A 21,551-nucleotide genomic window follows, 5' to 3' on the forward strand; every position below is an offset into this window, starting at 1 on the left:
GTGTCAGAGAGAGGACAGCAGTAAGGTGTCAGAGAGAGGACAGCAGTAAGGTGTCAGAGAGAGGACAGCAGTAAGGTGTCAGAGAGAGGACAGCAGTAAGGTGTCAGAGAGAGGACAGCAGTAAGGTGTCAGAGAGAGGACAGCAGTAAGGTGTCAGAGAGAGGACAGCAGTAAGGTGTCAGAGACAGGACAGCAGTAAGGTGTCAGAGACAGGACAGCAGTAAGGTGTCAGAGACAGGACAGCAGTAAGGTGTCAGAGACAGGACAGCAGTAAGGTGTCAGAGACAGGACAGCAGTAAGGTGTCAGAGACAGGACAGCAGTAAAGTGTCAGAGACAGGACAGCAGTAAGGTGTCAGAAGGTTAGAGAGGACAGCAGTAAGGTGTCAGAAGGTTAGAGAGGACAGCAGTAAGGTGTCAGAAGGTTAGAGAGGACAGCAGTAAGGTGTCAGAAGGTTAGAGAGGACAGCAGTAAGGTGTCAGAGGGTTAGAGAGAGGACAGCAGTAAGGTGTCAGAGGGTTAGAGAGGACAGCAGTAAGGTGTCAGAGGGTTAGAGAGAGGACAGCAGTAAGGTGTCAGAGGGTTAGAGAGAGGACAGCAGTAAGGTGTCAGAGGGTTAGAGAGAGGACAGCAGTAAGGTGTCAGAGGGTTAGAGAGAGGACAGCAGTAAGGTGTCAGTGGGTTAGAGAGAGGACAGCAGTAAGGTGTCAGAGGGTTAGAGAGGACAGCAGTAAGGTGTCAGAGGGTTAGAGAGAGGACAGCAGTAAGGTGTCAGAGGGTTAGAGAGGACAGCAGTAAGGTGTCAGAGGGTTAGAGAGAGGACAGCAGTAAGGTGTCAGTGGGTTAGAGAGAGGACAGCAGTAAGGTGTCAGTGAGTGAGGTTTAGCTGAGCAGTGTTACAAGTGGCTTGTATTGTACACCATACGCAGATTAAGGAGTCTGTATATATATATATATATATATATATAGACATTCATAGTAGTGAACCCATCCATTCAGTGGGGTCTCTTCCCACTCGGACCGGTTACAGATCATTACTACAATCTGACACACAATACAAAGATTATGTTCTGGTTTATTACAAAAAAGACCTGTAACAACGTTTCTGCCAAGTATCACAATGAGACGAGTAAAATTGTACAATTCAATATATAAAAGCAAAATAAAATAATCACCAATAAAATTACACAGTTGGAGGGGAACCCACAGCCCGGTGGAGAGCCGTCGTCTTACAGCTTCATGAACCAAGAAGTGAGGGGAACCTATGAGCAGTACTTCCTCCCACTATCTATACAGTTCCTATAGTATATACGTAATGCTCCCCATGTATATACCAGAGGCACCATTGCCGAGTATTAGCCGGTTGGCCTGGGACGGTGCACCGGAGACATACAGAGAACATCCCTCGTCCTCTAGTGCAGACCGCAGAGGCGCTTCCTTCCCAGGCACAGACTGACGTGGGCAATATACACCATTATACACTACAGCGTTACACAGCTACCGGTACAATGAGAGTAACGCTGCTTCATCAGCATCTGGCGCGGTGACCGGGCACCAGATTGTCACTATGAAGCAGCGTCCAGATCCGCACTGCAGGCTCACGGCGCGGCGTATGACGACTCCCCCGATGCGTGGACCCGGCAGAACTCCTGGCACCCGCTGGCCTTGTTCCGGCACGGCAGGCCGGCTCTGGTTATTGCCTGGCAGAACTGCCGAGGGGACACTGAAGAGACTGAGCTGTATGGGGGGAGGGAAAATACAACATTTAGAAGGTAATCTAAAATCTTTCTGAAAATAGCATGCGAGACGTTAATGTAACGGCACATACGTAACGGTAGAGTAACAGTAGAGTTCTAGATAATCCAGACCATAGATCTAGATCTGTCGTAAAGGCTGGAGGAGACCGGAACAGAGATCTACTCACAGGTTACTGGACAGTGAATTGTTCGTGCTGTAATTTACGGAATCCGACAGAGCATCAAACGCTGTGCCCAAGTGCCGCCTGGAAGTGTTCAGCCCCACCTGCTGGGACACGAGGAGTACTGCACTTAGCTATTTCACTCAGCGACACAGCAGTAAGACAATGCCTAAAGACATAATCGGAAACTTCATAGGATTGGAGGGAGGGGGGGGGAGAGGGGGGACAGGACCCCATAATCTGATGCATTTCCTTCGGATATTTCCAATGCAATAATTGTAGCCTATGGCCCAGATTTATCAAAGGTTGTAGAGAGATAAAGTACCAGCAAACCAGCTCCTGTCATTTTTCAAACACAACCTGTGACATGACAGCTAGGAGCTGATTGGCTGGGACTTTATCTCTCTCTCCAAGGTTTAGTACATCGGCCTCAATGTATAATAACCTCCAATTTTATTTACTTACTGTTCATTTCCCTTGTACCCGAGTAATGTACCCGGCTGTCAACAAACTCCGTACCTCTGGCACCTCGCACCCACCTCTATCTTGTGACGTTTCCTGACCATCTGTTATTTGCAGCACTGAAGTCACCAATACATATGTGCAGGTTTTCCGGAAGGTTGCCAGGTGGCTAAGCACCACCCCATGATCCAGACCCAAGGCGCCCCCGTGTGGAGTAGGAGAGGAAGTGTGCTGATGCCCTGTGGCTGAGTCTCCCCGGTGCCAATGGTCGCGAGGACTGAATGATCACAGAAGGGTTCTGAGATTATGCCTCAGTCTATGGATGTGTGTATTCTGTTACCTTGCTCTACGTCTGCGTGCACACAACAGCAACGCCATCCTACCAGCAATAAGTTTCTCTGCAAATCCTTACCGGCTCTGTTCCCTGGTAGCCGCAGACTGGTGTTCCAAAGTATGTGTGTCACTGGGATCTACCCGGGCCAGAGACAGGAGACACCCCGGGGAAAGAGGCGGGACAGGAGAGAGAGAGGGGGAAGAGGCGGGACAGGAGAGAGAGAGGGGGAAGAGGCGGGACAGGAGAGAGAGAGGGGGAAGAGGCGGGACAGGAGAGAGAGAGGGGGAAGAGGCGGGACAGGAGAGAGAGGGGGGAAGAGGCGGGACAGGAGAGAGAGGGGGGAAGAGGCGGGACAGGAGAGAGAGAGGGAGGAAGAGGCGGGACAGGAGAGAGAGAGGGAGGAAGAGGCGGGACAGGAGAGAGAGAGGGAGGAAGAGGCGGGACAGGAGAGAGAGAGAGAGAGAGGGAGGAAGAGGCGGGACAGGAGAGAGAGAGAGAGAGAGGGAGGAAGAGGCGGGACAGGAGAGAGAGAGAGAGAGAGGGAGGAAGAGGCGGGACAGGAGAGAGAGAGAGAGAGGGAGGAAGAGGCGGGACAGGAGAGAGAGAGAGAGGGAGGAAGAGGCGGGACAGGAGAGAGAGGGAGGAAGAGGCGGGACAGGAGAGAGAGGGAGGAAGAGGCGGGACAGGAGAGAGAGAGAGAGAGGGAGGAAGAGGCGGGACAGGAGAGAGAGAGAGAGAGGGAGGAAGAGACGGGACAGGAGAGAGAGAGAGAGAGGGAGGAAGAGGCGGGACAGGAGAGAGAGAGAGGGAGGAAGAGGCGGGACAGGAGAGAGAGAGAGGAAGGAAGAGGCGGGACAGGAGAGAGAGGGAGAGAGGGAGGAAGAGGCGGGACAGGAGAGAGAGAGAGAGGGAGGAAGAGGCGGGACAGGAGAGAGGGAGAGAGAGAGGGAGGAAGAGGCGGGACAGGAGAGAGAGAGAGAGAGGGAGGAAGAGGCGGGACAGGGGAGAGAGAGAGAGACGGCGGGTTAGAGGCGGGACAGGAGAGAGAGAGAGACGGCGGGTTAGAGGCGGGACAGGAGAGAGAGAGACGGAGGAAGAGGAGAGAGAGAGAGGGAGGAAGAGGCGGGACAGGAGAGAGGGAGAGAGAGAGAGAGGGAGGAAGAGGCGGGACGAGAGAGAGAGGGAGGAAGAGGCGGGACAGGAGAGAGAGAGGGAGGAAGAGGCGGGACAGGAGAGAGAGAGAGAGAGAGAGGGAGGAAGAGGCGGGACAGGAGAGAGAGGGAGAGAGGGAGGAAGAGGCGGGACAGGAGAGAGAGGGAGAGAGGGAGGAAGAGGCGGGACAGGAGAGAGAGAGAGAGGGAGGAAGAGGCGGGACAGGAGAGAGGGAGAGAGAGAGGGAGGAAGAGGCGGGACAGGAGAGAGAGAGAGAGAGGGAGGAAGAGGCGGGACAGGGGAGAGAGAGAGACGGCGGGTTAGAGGCGGGACAGGAGAGAGAGAGAGACGGCGGGTTAGAGGCGGGACAGGAGAGAGAGAGACGGAGGAAGAGGAGAGAGAGAGAGGGAGGAAGAGGCGGGACAGGAGAGAGGGAGAGAGAGAGAGAGGGAGGAAGAGGCGGGACGAGAGAGAGAGGGAGGAAGAGGCGGGACAGGAGAGAGAGAGGGAGGAAGAGGCGGGACAGGAGAGAGAGAGAGAGAGAGAGAGAGAGAGAGAGAGAGGAGGAAGAGGCGGGACAGGAGAGAGAGAGAGAGAGAGAGAGAGAGAGGGAGGAAGAGGCGGGACAGGAGAGAGAGAGAGAGAGAGAGAGAGAGGGAGGAAGAGGCGGGACAGGAGAGAGAGAGAGAGAGAGAGGGAGGAAGAGGCGGGACAGGAGAGAGAGAGAGAGAGAGAGAGGGAGGAAGAGGCGGGACAGGAGAGAGAGAGAGAGAGGGAGGAAGAGGCGGGACAGGAGAGAGAGGGAGGAAGAGGCGGGACAGGAGAGAGAGAGAGAGAGAGGGAGGAAGAGGCGGGACAGGAGAGAGAGAGAGAGAGAGGGAGGAAGAGGCGGGACAGGAGAGAGAGAGAGAGAGAGGGAGGAAGAGGCGGGACAGGAGAGAGAGAGAGAGAGAGAGGGAGGAAGAGGCGGGACAGGAGAGAGAGAGAGAGAGAGAGGGAGGAAGAGGCGGGACAGGAGAGAGAGAGAGAGAGGGAGGAAGAGGCGGGACAGGAGAGAGAGGGAGGAAGAGGCGGGACAGGAGAGAGAGAGAGAGAGGGAGGAAGAGGCGGGACAGGAGAGAGAGAGAGAGAGAGAGGGAGGAAGAGGCGGGACAGGAGAGAGAGAGAGAGAGGGAGGAAGAGGCGGGACAGGAGAGAGAGGGAGGAAGAGGCGGGACAGGAGAGAGAGAGAGAGAGAGGGAGGAAGAGGCGGGACAGGAGAGAGAGAGAGAGAGAGGGAGGAAGAGGCGGGACAGGAGAGAGAGAGAGAGAGAGAGGGAGGAAGAGGCGGGACAGGAGAGAGAGAGAGAGAGAGAGGGAGGAAGAGGCGGGACAGGAGAGAGAGAGAGAGAGAGAGGGAGGAAGAGGCGGGACAGGAGAGAGAGAGAGAGAGGGAGGAAGAGGCGGGACAGGAGAGAGAGGGAGGAAGAGGCGGGACAGGAGAGAGAGAGAGAGAGAGGGAGGAAGAGGCGGGACAGGAGAGAGAGAGAGAGAGAGAGGGAGGAAGAGGCGGGACAGGAGAGAGAGAGAGAGAGAGAGGGAGGAAGAGGCGGGACAGGAGAGAGAGAGAGAGAGAGAGGGAGGAAGAGGCGGGACAGGAGAGAGAGAGGGAGGAAGAGGCGGGACAGGAGAGAGAGGGAGGAAGAGGCGGGACAGGAGAGAGAGAGAGAGAGAGGGAGGAAGAGGCGGGACAGGAGAGAGAGAGAGAGGGAGGAAGAGGCGGGACAGGAGAGAGGGAGAGAGAGGGAGGAAGAGGCGGGACAGGAGAGAGGGAGAGAGAGAGGGAGGAAGAGGCGGGACAGGAGAGAGAGAGAGAGGGAGGAAGAGGCGGGACAGGAGAGAGAGAGAGAGAGGGAGGAAGAGGCGGGACAGGGGAGAGAGAGAGAGACGGCGGGTTAGAGGCGGGACAGGAGAGAGAGAGAGACGGCGGGTTAGAGGCGGGACAGGAGAGAGAGAGACGGAGGAAGAGGAGAGAGAGAGAGGGAGGAAGAGGCGGGACAGGAGAGAGGGGGAGAGAGAGAGAGAGGGAGGAAGAGGCGGGACAGGAGAGAGAGAGAGAGAGAGAGAGGGAGGAAGAGGCGGGACAGGAGAGAGAGAGAGAGAGAGGGAGGAAGAGGCGGGACAGAGAGAGAGAGAGAGAGAGAGAGAGAGAGAGAGAGAGAGAGAGAGAGAGGGAGGAAGAGGCGGGACAGGAGAGAGAGAGAGAGAGAGAGAGAGAGAGGGAGAGAGGGAGGAAGAGGCGGGACAGGAGAGAGAGAGAGAGAGAGGGAGGAAGAGGCGGGACAGGAGAGAGAGAGAGAGAGAGAGGAAGAGGCGGGACAGGAGAGAGAGAGAGAGAGAGAGGAAGAGGCGGGACAGGAGAGAGAGAGAGAGAGAGGAAGAGGCGGGACAGGAGAGAGAGAGAGAAAGAGAGAGAGAGAGGAAGAGGCGGGACAGGAGAGAGAGAGAGAAAGAGAGAGAGGGAGGAAGAGGCGGGACAGGAGAGAGAGAGAGACGGCGGGGAAGAGGCGGGACAGGAGAGAGAGACGGCGGGGAAGAGGCGGGACAGGAGAGAGAGACGGGACAGGAGAGAGAGACGGCGGGGAAGAGGCGGGACAGGAGAGAGAGACGGGACAGGAGAGAGAGACGGCGGGGAAGAGGCGGGACAGGAGAGAGAGAGAGAGAGAGGAAGAGGCGGGACAGGAGAGAGAGAGGGAGGAAGAGGCGGGACAGGAGAGAGAGAGAGAGAGGGAGGAAGAGGCGGGACAGGAGAGAGAGAGAGAGAGGGAGGAAGAGGCGGGACAGGAGAGAGAGAGGGAGGAAGAGGCGGGACAGGAGAGAGAGAGGGAGGAAGAGGCGGGACAGGAGAGAGGGAGGAAGAGGCGGGACAGGAGAGAGAGAGAGAGAGAGGGAGGAAGAGGCGGGACAGGAGAGAGGGAGGAAGAGGCGGGACAGGAGAGAGAGAGAGAGGGAGGAAGAGGCGGGACAGGAGAGAGAGAGAGAGGGAGGAAGAGGCGGGACAGGAGAGAGAGAGAGAGAGAGGGAGGAAGAGGCGGGACAGGAGAGAGAGGGAGGAAGAGGCGGGACAGGAGAGAGAGAGAGAGAGACAGAGAGAGGGAGGAAGAGGCGGGACAGGAGAGAGAGAGAGAGAGAGAGAGAGGGAGGGGAAGAGGCGGGACAGGAGAGAGAGAGGGGAAGAGGCGGGACAGGAGAGAGAGAGAGAGAGAGACGGGAAGAGGCGGGACAGGAGAGAGAGAGAGCGACGGCGGGGAAGAGGCGGGACAGGAGAGAGAGCGACGGCGGGGAAGAGGCGGGACAGGAGAGAGAGCGACGGCGGGGAAGAGGCGGGACAGGAGAGAGAGACGGCGGGGAAGAGGCGGGACAGGAGAGAGAGACGGCGGGGAAGAGGCGGGACAGGAGAGAGAGAGACGGCGGGGAAGAGGCGGGACAGGAGAGAGAGAGACGGCGGGGAAGAGGCGGGACAGGAGAGAGAGAGACGGCGGGGAAGAGGCGGGACAGGAGAGAGAGAGACGGCGGGGAAGAGGCGGGACAGGAGAGAGAGAGACGGCGGGGAAGAGGCGGGACAGGAGAGAGAGAGACGGCGGGGAAGAGGCGGGACAGGAGAGAGAGAGACGGCGGGGAAGAGGCGGGACAGGAGAGAGAGAGACGGCGGGGAAGAGGCGGGACAGGAGAGAGAGAGACGGCGGGGAAGAGGCGGGACAGGAGAGAGAGAGACGGCGGGGAAGAGGCGGGACAGGAGAGAGAGAGACGGCGGGGAAGAGGCGGGACAGGAGAGAGAGACGGCGGGGAAGAGGCGGGACAGGAGAGAGACGGCGGGGAAGAGGCGGGACAGGAGAGAGAGACGGCGGGGAAGAGGCGGGACAGGAGAGAGAGACGGGACAGGAGAGAGAGACGGCGGGGAAGAGGCGGGACAGGAGAGAGAGACGGCGGGGAAGAGGCGGGACAGGAGAGAGAGACGGCGGGGAAGAGGCGGGACAGGAGAGAGAGACGGCGGGGAAGAGGCGGGACAGGAGAGAGAGACGGCGGGGAAGAGGCGGGACAGGAGAGAGAGACGGCGGGGAAGAGGCGGGACAGGAGAGAGAGAGACGGCGGGGAAGAGGCGGGACAGGAGAGAGAGAGACGGCGGGGAAGAGGCGGGACAGGAGAGAGAGACGGCGGGGAAGAGGCGGGACAGGAGAGAGAGACGGCGGGGAAGAGGCGGGACAGGAGAGAGACGGCGGGGAAGAGGCGGGACAGGAGAGAGACGGCGGGGAAGAGGCGGGACAGGAGAGAGACGGCTGGGAAGAGGCGGGACAGGAGAGAGAGACGGCGGAGAAGAGGCGGGACAGGAGAGAGAGACGGCGGAGAAGAGGCGGGACAGGAGAGAGAGACGGCGGAGAAGAGGCGGGACAGGAGAGAGAGACTGCGGAGAAGAGGCGGGACAGGAGAGAGAGACTGCGGAGAAGAGGCGGGACTCTATACTACTTGGGATCATCTTATCGATACATATCTTATGAACACAACCCTTACCCGCAGCATTACCGGCCTCTCCGCAGCACATCTGCCCAGTCCTGGCACTTACCAGCTTTAGGGGACTGTCGTGTCCTTGGACAGCTTTGCTGATACTGAGCCGGCGCAGTTTCATGGCCGGCGTGGACTGGCTGGGGGTCCTCAGACTGTGCTGCCTCTTCCAGTCCAGAGGTGCGGGTGACGCCATCACAGATGTGTCCTTAACCAGAGACTTGTGTCCCAACAGAGAATCATCTGCAAGGCGAGAAACGATGATAAATATGTGCAAAATATAACCCCGAAGCCACTCCGCCCAGGTCAGCGACTTGTGGGACATACACAGTTCTGTAATATACCGGAAAGCTACACACCCTCACCGATCGTAGCCACATTTTATATTTACACCCAATAACCATTACCCGGAACGTCTCACCGTCTGTATAAGCGTCATCCGCCAGCTTCCGCAGCTCCTCCTCCAGCAGAGTCTCCTCCCCCATCCTGACAACACAAATACAGAACGTGACATTTGCTGTGTCCCAGCCCTGGCTTGTAGCGCCCCCTGTGGAGGACTCCTGTAAATTCTTCCTCTACAGGCAATGATCCCCATTTTCCCTCCACCCAATTTAAGTTTAGTGATTGTAATCTAGAGAGTACATACTGGGCTATATGTACTAAGCCTTGGAGAGAGCTAAAGTGCCAGCCAATCAGCTACTACTGTCATGATACAGGCTGAGTTTGAAAAATGACAGTAGCTGATTGGTTGTTTTTTTGGGGGGGAGATGTACTAAACAGTGATAAGAGAGGAGTGAGCCAGTGGAGAAGTTACCCATGGCAACCAATCAGTATTGACATAACATTTATAATTTGCATACTATAAAAGTATACAGAGCAGCTGATTAGTTGCCATGGGCAACTTCTCTGGCTCACTTCTCCACTTTTATCACTGCATAGTACATGTCCCCCTTTATTATTTATTAACATAGAAACATAGAATGTGACGGCAGATAAGAACCACTTGGCCCATCTAGTCTGCCCCTTTTTTATTTTATCCTTTAGGCAATCTCAACCCTTTTTTAACCTTGATTCTTTGTAAGGATATTCATATGCCTGTCCCAAGCATGTTTAAATTGCCCTACAGTCTTAGCCTCTACCACCTCTGATGGGAGGCTATTCCACTTATCCACTACCCTTTCTGTGAAGTAATTTTTCCTTAAATTTCCCCTGAACCTCCCCCCCCTCCAGTCTCAATGTATGCCCTCGAGTTCTAATACTTCTTTTCCTTTGAAGAATGTTTCCCTCCTGAACTTTGTTAAGACCCTTTATATATTTGAAAGTTTCTATCATGTCTCCCCTTTCCCTTCTCTCCTCCAAACTATACATGTTAAGATCTTTTAGCCTTTCCGGGTAAGTTTTGTGATGTAGGCCATGCACCATTTTAGTTGCCCTTCTTTGTACACTCTCTAATGTATTTATATCCTTCTGGAGATAGGGTCTCCAGAACTGGACACAGTATTCCAGATGGGGCCGTACCAATGACCTATACAGTGGCATTATCACTTCTTTTTTCCTGCTACTGATTCCTCTCCCTATGCAACCAAGCATCTGACTTGCCTTTCTCATTGCTTTGTTGCATTGCTTTCCTGCCTTCAAGTCACTTGAAATAGTGACTCCTAAATCTCTTTCCTCCTCAGTCGTTTCCATTATAGTACCCTTGATACTATACTTAGCCTTTGGGTTTTTGAGACCCAAGTGCATGATTTTGCATTTTTTAGCATTAAACTGTAGTTGCCACGTTCTTGACCATTTCTCAAGCCTACCTGGTCACTAATCATTTGTTTGACCCCTCCCGGTGTGTCTACCCTGTTGCATATCTTTGTATCATCTGCAAAAAGGCATATCTTCCCTTCAATACCATCTGCAATGTCACCAACAAAGATATCTGGACCAAGTACAGATCCCTGGGGTACTCCACTGGTAACATTTCCCTCCATTAACTACGACTGTCTGTTTCCTATCCTGCAACCAGGTTCTTATCCATTTAACTGATTTATAATCCACCCCCAGGCTTTCAAGTTTATTTAGCAGTCTGCGATGTGGGACAGTGTCAAATGCCTTACTAAAGTCTAGATATGCTACATCTACAGCTCCCCCTTGATCTATTATTTTCATCACAGAGTCAAAAAAGTCAATAAGATTTGTTTGGCATGATCTCCCACCAGTAAATCCATGCTGTTTTGGATCCTGTAAGTTGTTTGATTTAAGATATTCCACTACTCTTTCTTTTAATAGTTTTTCCATTACTTTCCCTACTACTGATGTAAGGCTTACTGGTCTGTAGTTACTTGCTTCTTCCTTGCTTCCACTTTTGTGCAGTGGAACTACATTTGCTCTTTTCCAGTCCTCTGGAATAGCACCTGTATTTAGTGACTGGTTAAATAATTCTGTTAAAGGTGTAACCAGCACATCTTTTAGCTCTTTGAGTATCCTTGGGTGTATCCCATCTGGTCCCATTGATTTATCCACTTTTAGTTTTGAAAGTTCTGTTAGGACCTTCTCCTCTGTAAATGTATTTTCATCTACCTTATTTTTATGAATGTCCTTGCAATTTAACTGTGGCCCCATCCCTTCTTCTGTAGTAAATACTGAGCAAAAATAATTATTTAGGTGATCTGCTATTGCCTTGTCTCCCTCCACCAAATGCCCACTCTCTGTCTTAAGTCTTATTATTCCTCCATTTGATTTTCTCCTTTCACTTATAAACTTAAAAAAAGTTTTGCCCCCTTTATCTACTGACTGGGCCATTTTCTCCTCAGCTTCTGCCTTTGCACGTCTGATCACTTTCTTAGCATCCTTCCGTCTGTCCAGATACTCCTCTTTGTCGTTATTATTTTGAGTCTGTTTGTATTTCCTAAAAGCCATCTTTTTTGCTTTCACACTAGTTGATACTACTTTTGTGAACCACACTGGCTTCCTTTTCCTGGTGCTTTTCCTAACCATTTTGATACAAAGGTCTGTTGCACTTAGTAATGCACTTTTCATTTTTTTCCACCTCTCCTGCACTCCTTCCAAGTTCCTCCAGTCTGCCAATGAATCACTTAAACATCTCCCCATTTTTGCAAAGTCTGCATTTCTAAAATCCAACACCTTTGTTTTTGTGTGAGAGGAGTTGGATCCTGTCTTTATACTAAACCATACTGCTTGATGATCACTGGATCCCAGGTGCTCACCCACATACATATCAGATATCCTATCACCATTTGTAAGAATTAGATCTAATATTGAGTCTTTGCGAGTGGGCTCCCTCACCAATTGCTTGAGAGATGCTCCCTGTAAGGAATGTAGAAATTTGCCACTTGTAGCTGAACTTGCAAAAGACCCCTCCCAATTTACATCAGGTAAATTAAAGTCTCCCATGATTATGACTTCTCCCTTAAAAGCCATTTTAGAGATGTCCAACAATAGGTTCCTGTCCAAATCCTGCCCCTGGCCTGGTGGTCTATAGATCACCCCAATGCGAATAATGTCCTTCTTCCCAGTTTCTATGGTGACCCAAAGGGCCTCAGTTTTGGCTTCAATATTTTGTATTAAAGTAGCATTTATGCTTTTTTTCACATACATTGCTACCCCTCCTCCTATTCTTCCTATTCTATCTTTCCTAAATAAATTGGTCAGTCAATAATTGTATTATTATTATTTATTAACAGTTTCTTATATAGTGCAGCAAATTCTGTTGCGCTTTACAACTGGACACAATTAGATGACAAAACTGGGTAATAACAAACAGTCATAGAGGTAGGAGGGCCCTGCTCACAGGCTTACACTCTATGGGGAAACAGGCATTGATACACAAGGATAGGCGCTATCTATTGCACAGTTGTCCACCAGATTGTAAAGGTTCTTGGTGGGCTGTATGATATCACATCACAGCAGTGATGAACCAGGGTCAGGGGGAAAGAAGAGTGATGAAAGAATATATATGAGGATATGTGTGGACTGTACAGTGGGGATATAATCGGATAGGAAAGCTATGAAGGTTGAGTGAGCGGTTCTGGAATTTGATCAGCTGTCTGAATAGGTGAGTTTTCAGGGAACGCTTGAAGGTTTGGAGACTAGAGGAGAGTCTTATTGTGCGTGGGAGGGCATTCCACAGAGTGGGTGCAGCCCGAAGAAAGTCCTGCAATCGTGAGTGGGAGCGAGTAATGAGTGTGGATGAGAGACGCAGATCTTGTGCAGAGCGGAGAGGTCGGGTAGGGAGATATTATGAGATGAGTGAAGAGATGTATGATGGTGCAGTCTGGTTAATGGCCTTGTGTGTGAGTAACAGTATTTTATATTGAATACAGCAGAATACCGGTAACCAATGGAGGGACTGACAGAGCGGATCTGCAGACGATGAACGTCTAGCAAGGAAGATTAGCCTCGCAGCTGCATTCAGAATGGATTGTAGTGGTCAGAGTCTCTTCTTAGTAAGACCAGTCAGGAGACTATTACAATAATCAATGCGGGAGATAATGAGAGCATGGGTTAGAGTTTTAGCAGTGTCTTGTGTTTCTTAGATACATGTAACATGACTGAGAAGGATTGAAGGGTGTAGTACTGCTGACCGGCGGTCTCCTGACCGCCGGTCAGCTTACAGACGCCGGGATCCCGGCAGCATGCCGGGATCCCGGCGGGGAGGGGCGAGTGCAGCAAGCCCCTTGCGGGCTCGGTGGCGACCTGCGGTCGCCACGGGTTCTATTCCCACTCTATGGGTGTCGTGGACACCCACGAGTAGAAATAGTCCCTGTTGGTCGGCATGCCGACCATCGGGATAGTGACCTGTCGGGCTGGTGGAGGAGGTCATGTGACTGTCGGTCAGCTGACCGGCGGTCACATGAATACCACCCGGATTGAATGTGGGGAACAAAGGACAGATCAGAGTCAAGGATGACACCTAGGCAGTGAGCTTGTGGGGTAGGGATGATTGTAGAGTTATCAACAGTGATAGAGATATCAGGTTGGAAACTACTATTGGCCGGTGGAAATATAATTAACTCTGTTTTGAAAATATTAAGTTTGAGGTGGCGAGATGTCATCCAGGATGAAATGGCAGAGAGGCATTCAGTGACTTTCTCTCTCCAATACTTGGTACATCTGCCCAACTGTCAGTACACATGCCCCCCCCCCCCCCGCGCCACACCTTCCGTTATCACTCACTGAACTTTTCATTCCTCCACATAACCTGGAAATGCATTTATATTCTCACTCTGCGCTCAGTACACACTTCACCAAACTCATACCAACCCTCTACCCCACACTCACTGCCTACCCCATCTGTGTCACCCCTGTCTGCTTGCCCCTCCCCTTTAGATTGCAAGCTCTCACGAGCAGGACCCTCTACCCTTATGTGCGTTTCCTTCTCTTACTTATACCATCTTCTGCTCCATACTCCCTCCGACGTCACCTCGGTTTTCTGCCGCCCCAAAACTTATTCCAGTGCAGTCTCCCGATGTCGCTATGTGTATATACCCTGCACTTGTCAAATATAGTCCTGTACTCTAAGTCACTGGTTTCTAGTTTTGCTTATTTCTCTTACGTCCTAGAGGATGCTGGGGACTCCGTAAGGACCATGGGGTATAGACGGGCTCCGCAGGAGACATGGGCACTATAAAGAACTTTTAGTATGGGTGTGCACTATGCCCCTCCTCCAGACCTCAGTTAGATCTTGTGCCCAGAGGAGACTGGGTGCATTACAGGGGAGCTCTACTGAGTTTCTCTGAAAAATAATTTTGTTAGGTTTTTTATTTTCAGGGAGCACTGCTGGCAACAGGCTCCCTGCATCGTGGGACTGAGGAGAGAGAAGCAGACCTACTTAAATGATAGGCTCTGCTTCTTAGGCTACTGGACACCATTAGCTCCAGAGGGTCGGAACGCAGGTCTCCCCTCGCCGTTCGTCCCAGAGCCGCGCCGCCGTCCTCCTCACAGAGCAGGAATATAGAAGCCGGGTGAGTATAAGAAAGAAGACTTCAAAGGCGGCAGAAGACTTCAGATCGCTCCCACACACAACACACACGGCAGGCACTGATGGGTGCAGGGGGGGTGCCCTGGGCAGCAATTTTAAACCTCTAGGACTGGCTAAAATTAATATATAGGCTCCGAGGGCTGTATATAGTAAATCCCCCGCCAGTATTTAAAAAAATCGTGCTGGACCGAAGCCCGCCGCTGAGGGGGCGGAGCTTGATCCCTCAGCACTAACCAGCGCCATTTTCTCCACAGACACTGCAGAGAAGCTGGCTCCCCGGACTCTCCCCTGCTGAACACGGTGACACAGGGCAGAAAAGAGGGGTGGGGGGGCACTTGTAAGGCGCAGTGGGTGTATTATATGCACATAATTATATAAAAGCGCTATTTATCTGGGAATTGTTTTTCCAGTGTCAGTTGGCGCTGGGTGTGTGCTGGCATACTCTCTGTCTCTCCAAAGGGCCTTATTGGGGATCTGTCTCCATATAAATATCCCTGTGTGGGGGGGTGTCGGTACGAGTGTCGGCATGTCTGAAGCGGAAGGCTCTTCTAAGGAGGTAGAGCAGATGATAGTGGTGTCTCCGTCGGCAACGCCGACACATGATTGGTTGGACATGTGGAATGTTTTAAATGCAAATGTGACGTTATTACATAAAAGGATGGACAAAGCAGAGTCCAGGGAAAAAGCAGGGAGTCAATCCATGGCTTTGACTGTCACAGGGCCTTTCAGGGTCTCAAAAACGTCCCCTATCCCAAATAGCAGACACTGATACTGACACGGATTCTGACTCCAGTGTCGACTACGATGATGCAAGGTTACACCCAAGGGTGGCAAAAAGTATTCATTATATGATTATTGCAATAAAAGATGTTTTGCATATCACAGATGACCCCTCTGTCCCTGACACGAGGGTACACATGTTTAAGGAAAAGAAACCTGAGGTAACCTTTCCCCCATCTCATGAGCTGAACGAGTTATTTGAAAAAGCTTGGGAAACTCCAGACAAAAAACTGCAGATTCCCAAAAGAATTCTTATGGCATATCCTTTCCCAGCACAGAACAGGGTACTGTGGGAATCCTCGCCCAGGGTAGACAAGGCTTTGACGCGCTTATCCAAGAAGGTGGCGCTACCGTCTCCAGACACGGCAGCCCTCAAGGATCCTGCTGATCGCAGACCGGAAACGACTTTAAAATCAATTTATACACATACGGGTGCTTTGCTCAGACCGGCAATAGCATCGGCTTGGGTCTGTAGCGCGGTAGCAGCTTGGACAGATACCTTGTTAGCTGATATTGATACCCTAGATAGGGATACCATTTTATTGACCTTAGATCACATCAAAGATGCAGTCTTATATAGGAGGGACCCTCAGAGACGTTGGCCTACTAGGTTCAAAGGCCAACGCCATGGCGATTTCTGCTAGGCGAGCACTGTGGACCCGCCAGTGGACGGGTGATGCCGACTCAAAGAGGCATATGGAAGTTTTACCTTACAAGGGTGAGGTTTTTTTGGGGGAAGGTCTCGCGGACCTGGTTTCCACAGCTACCGCGGGTAAATCTACTTTTTTGGTCTTAAGTTCCCCCACAGCAAAAGAAAACGCCACAGTATCAGATGCAGTCCTTTCGGTCGCATAAGTCCAGAAGAGGTCGGGGCTCTTCCTTCCTCGCCAGAGGTAAGAGTAGAGGGAAAAGAAAGCCTGCTACGGCCAGTTCCCAGGAACAGAAGTCCTCCCCGGCTTCTACTAAATCCACCGCATGACGCTGGGGCTCCACTGAGAGAGTCCGCTCCGGTGGGGGCACGTCTTCGACTCTTCAGCCACGTCTGGGTCAAGTCGGACGTGGATCCTTGGGCGATGGAAATTGTATCCCAAGGCTACAAGCTGGAATTCAAATATGTGCCTCCCCGCCGATTCTTCAAATCGGCTTTACCAACGTCTCCCCCAGAGAGGGAGATGGTTTTAGCTGCAATTCAAAAGCTGTGTCTACAGCAAGTGATTATCAAGGTTCCCTTAATACAACAGGGAAAAGGGTACTATTCAACCCTATTTGTGGTCCCGAAACCAGATGGCTCGGTCAGACCCATTCTAAACTTAAAATCCCTGAACCTGTACTTAAAAAGGTTCAAGTTCAAGATGGAATAGCTCAGGGCAGTGATCTCCAGCCTGGAAGGGGGGGGGGGGGGGGGATTTTATGGTGTCGCTAGACATAAAGGATGCATACCTTCATGTCCCCATTTATCCTCCTCATCAAGCGTACCTGAGATTCGCTGTACAGGACTGTCATTACCAATTTCAGACATTGCCGTTTGGGCTTTCCACAGCCCCGAGGGTTTTCACCAAGGTAATGGCGGAAGTGATGGTACTCCTGCGCAGGCAAGGAGTCACAATTATCCCGTACTTGGACGCTCTCCTGATAAAAGCGAGATCAAAGGAACAGTTGCAGAAAAGCGTGTCGCTCTCCCTGAGAGTGCTGCAGCAACATGGCTGGATTCTAAATCTACCAAAGTAGATTGGTTCCAACAACTCGGCTGTCTTTCTTAGGCATGATTCTGGACACAGAACAAAAGAGGGTTTTCTCCCAATGGAAAAAGCCCAGGAACTCCAGAACATGGTCAGAGACCTGTTAAAACCAAAAAGAGTGTCAGTCCATCAATGCACTCGAGTACTGGGGAAAACGGTGGCGACCTACGAGGCCATCCCCTTCGGCAGGTTTCATGCGAGGACTTTTCAGTGGGACCTTCTGGACAAGTGGTCCGGATCCCACCTTCAAATACATCAGAAAATAACCCTGTCTCCTTTGGTGGCTGCAGAGTGCTCACCTTCTAGAACAGGGGTGTCAAACTCGCGGCCCTCCAGCTGTTGTGAAACTACACATCCCAGCATGCCTTGCCATCTATTTTGTATTAGGGACGGCTGCAACTGTGGCAGGGCATGCTGGAATGTGTAGTTCCAAAACAGCTGGAGGGCCACGAGTTTGACACCCCTGTTCTAGAAGGTCGCAGGTTCGGCATTCAGGACTGGGTTCTGGTGACCACGGACGCGAGCCTCCGAGGAAGGGGAGCAGTCACACAAGGAAGGAATTTTCAGGGACTGTGGTCAAGCCAGGAGGCTTGTCTACACATATACATACTGGAATTAAGGGCCATATACAACGACCTACGACAAGCGGAGAATCTTCTTCGCAACCTACCGGTTCTGATTCAATCAGACAACGTCACAGCCGTGGCTCATGTAAACCGCCAAGGCGGGACAAGGAGCAGGGTGGCAATGGCGGAAGCCAGCAGGATTCTGTGCTGGGCAGAAAATCACGTAAGCGCTCTGTCAGCGGTATTCATTCTGGGAGTGGACAACTGGGAAGCAGACTTCCTCAGCAGACACGATCTCCATCCAGGAGAGAGGGGACTTCATCAAGAAGTCTTTGCAGAGATAACAAGTCTTTGGGGACTTCCTCAAATAGACATGATGGCATCACGCCTCAACAAGAAGCTTCGGAGGTATTGTGCCAGGTCAAGGGACCCTCAGGCAGTACCGGTGGACGCCCTGGTGACACCATGGGTGTTTCAGTCGGTCTATGTGTTCCCTCCTCTTCCTCTCATCTCAAAAATATTGAGAATCCTAAGACGAAAAAGAGTACAGACAATACTCATTGTTCCAGATTGGCCTCGAAGGGCCTGGTATTCAGATCTTCAGGAGATGCTCACAGAAGATCCGTGGCCTCTTCCTCTCAGGGAGGACCTGTTGCAGCAGGGACCCTGCGTGTTCCAAGACTTACCGCGGTTACGTTTGACGGCATGGCGGTTGAACACCGAATCCTAGCGGGGAAGGGTATTCCGGAAGAAGTCATCCCTACTCTGATAAAGGCTAGGAAGGAAGTGACGGCGGAACATTATCACCGTATCTGGAGAACGTATGTATCTTGGTGTGAAGCCAAGAATGCTCCTACGGAAGATTTCCACTTGGGCCGTTTTCTCCACTTTCTACAGACAGGAGTGGATATGAGCCTAAAGTTAGGCTCCATTAAGGTACAGATTTCGTCCCTATCTATATTCTTCCAGAAGGAATTGGCTTCTCTCCCAGAAGTCCAAACTTTTGTAAAGGGAGTGCTACACATCCAGCCTCCTTTTGTGCCCCCAGTGGCACCATGGGACCTTAACATGGTGTTACAGTTCCTAAAATCTCACTGGTTTGAACCTCTTCAAACAGTTGAATTAAAGTTTCTCACTTGGAAAGTGGTCATGTTGTTGGCCTTGGCATCTGCAAGGCGGGTGTCCGAATTGGCGGCCTTATCTCATAAGAGCCCCTATCTCATTTTCCATGAGGATAGAGCAGAGTTGAGGACTCGTCCTCAATTTTTGCCTAAGGTGGTGTCATCGTTTCATATCAACCAACCTATTGTGCTGCCTGTGGCTACGGGAGACTTGGAGGATTCCAAATCCCTTGATGTAGTCAGGGCCTTAAAAATTTACATAGCCAGGACGGCTCGGGTTAGGAAAACAGAGGCACTGTTTGTCCTGTATGCAGCCAACAAGGTTGGCACTCCTGCTTCTAAGCAGACTATTGCTGGCAGGATCTGTAACACGATTCAGCAGGCTCATTCTACGGCTGGATTGCCGTTACCAAATTCAGTAAAGGCCCATTCCACCAGGAAGGTGGGCTCTTCTTGGGCGGCTGCCCGAGGTGTCTCGGCTTTACAGCTTTGCCGAGCAGCTACTTGGTCGGGTTCAAACACTTTTGCAAAGTTCTACAAGTTTGATACCCTGGCTGAGGAGGACCTCATGTTTGCTCAATCGGTGCTGCAGAGTCATCCGCACTCTCCCGCCTGGTTTGGAGCTTTGGTATAATCCCCATGGTCCTTACGGAGTCTCCAGCATCCTCTAGGACGTAAGAGAAAATAAGAATTTACTCACCGGTAATTCTATTTCTCGTAGTCCGTAGTGGATGCTGGGAACTCCGTAAGGACCATGGGGAATAGACGGGCTCCGCAGGAGACTGGGCACTCTTAAAAGAAAGATTAGGTACTATATCTGGTGTGCACTGGCTCCTCCCTCTATGCCCCTCCTCCAGACCTCAGTTAGGGAAACTGTGCCCGGAAGAGCTGACATTACTAGGAAAGGATTTGGAATCCAGGTTAAGACTCATACCAGCCACACCAATCACACCGTACAACTTGTGATAACCATACCCAGTTAACAGTATGAACAACAACTGAGTCTCAGTAACAGATGGCTCATAACAATAACCCTTTAGTTAAGCAATAACTATATACATGTATTGCAGAGAGTCCGCACTTGGGACGGGCGCCCAGCATCCACTACGGACTACGAGAAATAGAATTACCGGTGAGTAAATTCTTATTTTCTCTGACGTCCTAGTGGATGCTGGGAACTCCGTAAGGACCATGGGGATTATACCAAAGCTCCCAAACGGGCGGGAGAGTGCAGATGACTCTGCAGCACCGAATGAGCAAAGGCAAGGTCCTCCTCAGCCAGGGTATCAAACTTATAGAACTTAGCAAATGTGTTTGAACCCGACCAAGTAGCAGCTCGGCAAAGCTGTAAAGCCGAGACCCCTCGGGCAGCCGCCCAAGAAGAGCCCACCTTCCTTGTGGAATGGGCTTTTACTGATTTAGGATGCGGCAATCCTGCCGCAGAATGAGCTTGCTGAATCGTGTTACAGATCCAGCGCGCAATAGTTTGCTTTGAAGCAGGAGCACCCAGCTTGTTGGGCGCATGCAGGATAAACAGCGAGTCAGTTTTCCTGACTCCAGCCGTCCTGGCTACATAGATTTTCAAAGCCCTGACTACATCTAGTAACTTGGAGTCCTCCAAGTCCCTAGTAGCCGCAGGCACCACAATAGGTTGGTTCAAATGAAACGCTGATACCACCTTAGGGAGGAATTGGGGACGAGTCCTCAATTCTGCCCTGTCCATATGGAAGATCAGATAAGGGCTTTTACACGACAAAGCCGCCAATTCTGACACACGCCTAGCCGAAGCTAAGGCCAATAGCATGACCACTTTCCACGTGAGATATTTTAGCTCCACGGTCTTAAGTGGCTCAAACCAGTGGGATTTCAGGAAATCCAACACAACGTTAAGATCCCAAGGTGCCACTGGAGGCACAAAAGGGGGCTGAATATGCAGCACTCCCTTTACAAACGTCTGAACTTCAGGCAGTGAAGCCAGTTCTTTTTGAAAGAAAATAGATTGGATCCATAAAGGTCCAGATTTCGGCCCTAATTTTAGGCCCATAGTCACTCCTGACTGTAGGAAGTGCAGGAATCGACCCAGCTGGAATTTCTCTGTAGGGGCCTTCCTGGCCTCACACCAAGCAACATATTTTCTTACAATCCTCAGTACCTTGGGTATGAGAGGAAGAGGAGGGAACACATAAACCGACTGGTACACCCACGGTGTCACTAGTGCGTCCACAGCTATCGCCTGAGGGTCTCTTGACCTGGCGCAATATTTTTTTAGCTTTTTGTTGAGGCGGGACGCCATCATGTCTACCTGTGGCCGTTCCCAACGATTTACAATCAGCGTGAAGACTTCTGGATGAAGTCCCCACTCTCCCGGGTGGAGGTCGTGCCTGCTGAGGAAGTCTGCTTCCCAGTTGTCCACTCCCGGAATGAACACTGCTGACAGTGCTAGCACGTGATTCTCCGCCCATCGAAGAATCCTTGTGGCTTCTGCCATCGCCATCCTGCTTCTTGTGCCGCCCTGTCGGTTTACATGGGCGACCGCCGTGATGTTGTCTGACTGAATCAGCACCGGTTGGTTTTGAAGCAGGTGTTCTGCTTGACTCAGGGCGTTGTAAATGGCCCTTAGTTCCAGAATATTTATGTGAAGGGAAGTCTCCTGACTTGACCACTGTCCTTGGAAGTTCCTTCCCTGAGTGACTGCCCCCCAACCTCGGAGGCTTGCATCCGTGGTCACCAGGACCCCGTCCTGTATGCCGAATCTGCGGCCCTCGAGAAGATGAGCACTCTGCAGCCACCACAGCAGAGACACCCTGGCCCTCGGGGACAGGGTGATCAGCCGATGCATCTGAAGATGCGATCCGGACCACTTGTCTAACAGATCCCACTGAAAGATCCTTGCATGGAACCTGCCGAAGGGAATTGCTTCGTAAGAAGCTACCATCTTTCCCAGGACTCGTG

The 21,551-nt window shown here is 51.8% G+C and overlaps 1 protein-coding gene across 2 annotated transcripts in view; it reads right to left on the bottom strand.

Moving 5' to 3' along the window:
- Positions 1–1,056: 1,056 nt before the first annotated feature.
- The window catches only part of LOC134927111 (protein brambleberry-like), a 39,019-nt gene continuing 18,524 nt past the window's right edge, over positions 1,057–21,551 (bottom strand). Inside the window, exons 9-12 of one of the 2 annotated variants that reach the window (XM_063921133.1) lie at positions 8,826–8,890; positions 8,466–8,647; positions 1,924–2,021; positions 1,057–1,736 (exon numbers count right to left, since the gene is read on the bottom strand). In XM_063921133.1, coding sequence (XP_063777203.1) covers positions 1,598–1,736; positions 1,924–2,021; positions 8,466–8,647; positions 8,826–8,890 — 484 coding nt within the window. In that variant the 3' untranslated portion in view covers positions 1,057–1,597. Of the gene's footprint in view, positions 1,737–1,923; positions 2,025–8,465; positions 8,648–8,825; positions 8,891–21,551 lie in introns of both variants that reach the window. The other variant, XM_063921132.1, reaches the window with a different exon arrangement.

The sequence above is a fragment of the Pseudophryne corroboree genome, chromosome 5 (assembly GCF_028390025.1).
Source record: "Pseudophryne corroboree isolate aPseCor3 chromosome 5, aPseCor3.hap2, whole genome shotgun sequence".
Taxonomy (NCBI): Eukaryota; Metazoa; Chordata; class Amphibia; order Anura; family Myobatrachidae; genus Pseudophryne; species Pseudophryne corroboree.